General features: G+C 32.5%; 1 protein-coding gene across 1 annotated transcript in view; it reads right to left on the minus strand.

Annotated features, from left to right (window-relative positions):
• LOC114332936 (BRCA1-associated protein) overlaps positions 1-5,003 on the minus strand; it is a 28,629-nt gene extending 23,626 nt beyond the window's left edge. Inside the window, exons 1-2 of the mRNA XM_028282738.2 lie at positions 4,835-5,003; positions 1,628-1,898 (exon numbers count right to left, since the gene is read on the minus strand). Coding sequence (XP_028138539.1) covers positions 1,628-1,898; positions 4,835-4,898 — 335 coding nt within the window. The 5' untranslated portion in view covers positions 4,899-5,003. The remainder of the gene's footprint in view (positions 1-1,627; positions 1,899-4,834) is intronic.
• Between the last annotated feature and the right edge of the window lie 997 nt (positions 5,004-6,000).

Below are 6,000 nucleotides of genomic sequence, written 5' to 3' on the forward strand. Positions count from 1 at the left end.
TTATTAAAACAGTGCCAAAAATTAAAATAATAAAAAAATAAAACACACACAAACACATTAAAAATGCCACAAATGATTTCTGAACATTAATTGTCGGAAAAATTTTTAACTAAATACGTATTTTCTGAAAATAAAATTATATAATAAATATACTTACAATCATAAAATGTATAAAAAAAAAATAAAAAAATAAAAGTTTCTATTGGGATTCGAACCAACTTACCACGCGGCTGGTATTTGCGTTGTATTGGGATTCACCCGCATTAAAACTGCGCTACAGACACAGCTTGTCATTATGTGCGAAGATCGTCTAACTAAACAGATTAACCTTTTGACATTTTTAACTTATGTAAATCAAATTATTTTGATTTTGAATTGAAATGATTTAGAATTGAAAAAATACAACAAAACATAGGGTAAGAAGACAATATATTAGGTGAATATTAAGGTGTAAAATAAAAGTATTACATACTACTTATGTATTTTGGTAGGTTCAAGGTAGGTATCGGAGCCCGTATAATGACTAATAAATTTCGCAATCAATTGCGTCGTGCGAAGTGGCTATGTTCAAATATCATAACAAAATTTGATCAACTATTTATAAAACACTTACCAGTGAAAGATTATTTAGCTTTGAATAAGCGAGATCTGCGGCACTCATACTAGGCACAGTTTGATGAGCTTTCACATTGGCATGCAACAATCATCTCTTCTATGTAAATAAGTCCAAAAATATAATATGAAAACTATTTAAAAAGGCAGTATAACCATTAACTAACTTTTTGTTTGTTGTTTCTCTTCCTACAAATTTTAAAACGCAACAAGCATACATTATAACCAAACCATGCACAGTCCCACAGCTGTGTCACAGCTGCCATATCGGATAATTTTTGTCATGTCATTTGAACATCCAATCAGAACAAAGTTATAATGCGCATGCGCCCGGTCGCTAGGTTTTCCCATATAAAATTTCACCGTCATTACGCCCGTAAAGAAGTATAACTTCAAAAAGATTTCTTACAGTTTTATTATACATCAAAACACAACTTTTTCGCACTAGCCCCATAAAAAATAATAACTTCGAATTTTTCGTTCCACCCTAGTCAACAGCTATTTTTAAGCTATTTGTAAGGTCAAATAATAATATAACAAACTTTAATGAAAATTTCATTTTCAAAGGGTCATGTTTTCTTTGTTGAATGGGGATCCTATTAAAAATAAATATTAGAATCAGTTATGCAGTAGAATTGTCGTTTTGTTTGTACTCAAAATTTCCATTACTTTAGTTTATTAGGTATATTATTTGACCTCTAAAAATATTTGTGTAAAAAACTAACTTCTCCACTTACATTGAGACGTGGCAACAGTGTTTAAAAATAGCTGTTCACATCTGAGTACCCAGAACCAAGCACCTTAATAAAATTGTGACCACTTCCACAGCTAGTATTCAAATGCTTTGGTTTAAGTTCTCGAGATATTTCGAGAACTTTCAGGAATTGAATACTTGTCGATTCTTGGTATTCGAGAACTACCCATCTCTATTCTTAACGGCTGAAGTATATAAGTATCTGAAACATTGCTATTATTTAAAGTATTAACGATTTTAAATAAAATAACAATTACTTACTCCTCCTTATAAAGATGAAGGATACCTTTGGTAATTTCAACAAAGGGATTACCACTGAAAAATCCAATTTCGTTGTCCTTTTCTACAGAATCTTTTGGTGCCTCACTAACAGGAGTAACTTCTCTAGAATATTTTGGTAATAGTCCCCAGTCATCTCTGGGACTTTCGAGGCGACTTGGAAATGTCTCAACACTAATATCCCTCGCTCTTCTTTGTCCCCGATTTTTCAGTCTACTTTCTGTGTTCACTACAGCTTCTGCACCTCTTAAATCTATATAAAAAGTAATAAATCATTTCGTCACTGATTTGCAAAAAGGGGCCAAGTAATATTTTTATATTTTTACTAAGTGGAACTTGGCTCCTTTTTACACAACCAGTTTAAAAAAAATGTTACTTGGCACCAAAAAATTATGAGACTATCTCAACAACAGTGAGTAAAACACTTGACCCCTTTTTACAGAATAGGTAGAACCTTCGTAACTATCATTTTTGCACATAACCTCTCTTTTGAATAAAATGTCACTTGGCACGTTTTTGCAAATCAGCAACGATTTGTTCTATTAACACGTTGAATGCTGATGACTCAAGAGTTGAGTCACAACACTTTTCACTTAAATGCTTATGACTCAACTCTTGAGTCAAGTGCACCGTATGACATGATTGATTCAGTATAGCTTAGGCCTTCAAGAAGTGTTGTATATTTTATACAGTGTGTCAATTTTAAAACTTACAATGGCTATATCTCACGAACAAAAGCTGAAAACGAAAAATGCTTGAAACCGTTTCTAGGATAGTAAGGGGGAACTAAAATGACATGAAAGAGAACTCACCCCCATCAACCCCCTAGGCCCCACCCACCACAACCAAAAAAGTTTAAATTGCAAACCCCTACTTGTGATACACCATTGAAAAGGCTATAAAAAATGCTATCCAATGGTATAAATTATAAATAATAATTATACAGGGTGAAGCAGTAATTGTGAAACTTTGGCTTAAATGAAAAATTTAATGAGGTTTTGTTGAACTACAAATTTGATAAAAATGTCAATTAAGTAAATGGTCAAAGTGGGTTCCGTTGTTTTGTAAACAATAATACAGTCTATTTTCAAATTCTGCACGAAATTTGACAAATGTTTTTCTAGTACTAGGGCGACATGCTTGAGTAATTATTTCTCGCAATTTCCCAAGTGACGCAAGTTAAGTTTTATAAACAACTGATTTAAAGCAAAAATGGCAAATTAAGTTTTAATTAACAAAAAAAAGTACGAGCGGACACTTACCATTTAAAATAATAGTCCGGGAGATAGCATTACAAATACAAAAGTCATAGTAAACCAGCTGATATTAACACCCTGTATAATTATTATTTATATCATTGGATAGTACTTTTTATAGTAGGATAGTATATTACTTTTTTCTATGGCGCTACCCTAAATCAGTTGTTTATAAAACTCAACTTGCTTCACTTGGGGAATTGCGAGAAAGAATTACTCAAGCATGTCGCCCTATTACTAGAACATTTGCTAAATTTCGTGCAGAATTTGAAAATACGCTCTATTATTGTTTACCAAACAACGGAATTCACATTAAATATTTACTTAATTGACATTTTTAATAAATTTGTAATTCAACAAAACCTTATTAAATTTTTCATTTAAGCCAAAGTTTCACAATTATTGCTTCACCCTGTATAATTATTATTTATACCATTGAATAGCATTTCTATAGCCTTTTCAATGATGTATCACAAGTAGGGGTTTGCAATTTAAACTTTTTTGGTTGGGATGGGTGGGGCCTAGGGGGTTGATAGGGGTGAGTTCTCTTTCATGTCATTTTAGTTCCCCATTACTATCCTAGAAACGGTTTCAAGCATTTTTCGATATCAGCTTTTGTCGGTGAGATATAGCCATTGTAAGTTTTAAAATTGACACACTGTATGTGGCAGTCAACGAGTTAAAAATATAATTTAGACTTTAAATTTGAAAAAGAAGTTGAAGATATAATAGGCGAATATCAGTGCAGAGTTAGACTAGGGAGACAGATCAAGTATTCATAATCAGAGAATTACAAGCAGACAGATATGAAAGCGACCTTCCAACTATAGAGCTATTCATGGACTTCCAGCAAGCATATGATAGATTGATGAGGATGAAATTGAAAGAGGTTCTTGAGGAATTGGGTGCTAGTGGAAAGTAACACAACAGAGTCAAAATAAACAATCAATCATCATCATGACAAAGGACACGGCACACATCTTATGGAAAATATGTCACTCAAATGAAATAAAATTTACATGAATAGATGCATCCTGAAATTTCAATAATTTGATACCATTATGCTAACTCTCAATTTTGCTTAATTAGGGCGTTAATTGTAATTAAAGTTTATCAAAATCGCATTTTGAAGTCCATAAAACTGGCATTCATAAATAATATTAGTGTAGCGGCTATTGAAATAAGTCTATTCACCACTAGCTTAAACCAATTAGAGGCAGTACAACTAACATTATACCTACTTATTATCAATAATAATACGAAAAGATAAGAGTAAGCCTCTGCCTCTTAATCCCCCGAGAAAGATTTATCGAGTAAGCGAATCACAAGACCTTTTTTCTCTCTTTGATACACATACATTCCTATTTGATTTTAGATTTATTTTTATCAATTTACGCTCTTGTTCTTGAAGAAGATCTGATCAGTTAAAGGAATGATACAACCAACCTAATATAATAGGAGTGATATAGACACAGAGACAGATGGCGAGGTCAATTAGAAAGGATGTCGAACACGAGGACTCCAAAAAGGTTACTAAACTACACCATAGTTTCAAAAAAGAGAAAACGAAGACCGAAAAATAGATGGAAGCAAGAGGTCGAAAAGTTAAAGAAAGAATGGTGCTAGAAGGCCAGAAAAGAAAAATGAATAACAGGAAGGAGTGGAGAAAAAGCATATATTAAGCCAGAGAAAATCTCAGTAGATAAAGAAAAGTGAAAACCAAGAAAGAACAAACTTTTAAGCCATGGGCCTCTAAGACCTTTAGTGCTCTTGTGTATATAAATTTGGAAATATTAATCTTTATTGCATAGAATTTTAGTTACTATGCTTTAGATGTTAATTATAAATCGATAGTACATACATAACAAAAATGGATTTTATACCAAATAGAGGTTAATATTTTATTACAAAAATACTGTATTTCAAATATTACCTTGATTTTGACGTGATTCCTTTACTTCCACTCGTAGAACGCATTTTGATACTAAATCAGACATTTTCTTTGCATTGAAAAAGTTTACTTGGAAATAATTGGAAAATAACAAATAAATAATAATAATTTGACATAAACTTTCCAAAATTCCAAACTCTCGTGTGAAGTTAGCAATGTTTACGAAAGATAACTGACAGCCGACAGCAGCTGCGCAGCTGATTCATAACGTCATTGGATAAACCGTCCGATTATTCCATAGACGGGGACGTGAATGTTGTTTGGATGGGGTATACCATACCCATAACATTTTTGCAACTTTACGATAGAATTAGTTTTGGATGGCAAAAAGAAATTAAAAAAAAGTAATCCTTTAGTTTGGTGCGATTCGTCTGAATGTACGTCTATCCATCCATGAATTGCAACAGGCACATAAAAAATTGATGATGGATTAATTTTATGCGAGTAAGAAATCACGGGAAATTTTAATTTCTGCTAACTATATAAAAAATTTAGGTAGGTACCTACTCAAATCTAAAGGCATTTTCGATTTTGATGGTGTTTACTATTTTTTTAGAATTACATCTACCTATATTTTTTTATAAGAAGATCTAAAATCTTTTAAACGTATCTACCAGCAACGAATATAGACGCATTATGCGGATTTTTCTGCTCAAGAATGTCTGAGTAAATACGAAATAAAGCAGTTTTAACTTTATATTATTCATCATTATCTCTCCCTTCAGTCAGTGGCGTAGCTGACAGGCCCGCAGGGCCCGCAAGGCGGGGGGCCCCGACTTTAGGAGGGGCCCCTTAAAGCCTTCAAGTTTTATACTTCTACTTTCTTTAAATTGGGGACCAAAACATATTTTCCTAATAAGCATCAAAATTAAAATAGGGAATTTGGAAGGAAGTAGTGAAGTAGATACCTAATTGACGTAACTCTTACTCTTTCTGGATGCAATTTAGCGTTTCGTGGACATGTTGGTAGTTTAGATGAAAGTGAATCCCAAAAAGGTAATTTTTGTCGGTGGTTTTTTTACTAGCTAAATATGATCCTGTTTTAGCTAAATTAATCGGTAAAAACAATAACTTAAAAAATTACTTTTGCCCCCAAATACAAAACGAAGTTATAAATTTGCTGGCTCAAGAAACTGAAAACAAATTAA

The sequence above is a fragment of the Diabrotica virgifera genome, chromosome 2 (assembly GCF_917563875.1).
Source record: "Diabrotica virgifera virgifera chromosome 2, PGI_DIABVI_V3a".
In the NCBI taxonomy this organism is placed as follows: domain Eukaryota; kingdom Metazoa; phylum Arthropoda; class Insecta; order Coleoptera; family Chrysomelidae; genus Diabrotica; species Diabrotica virgifera.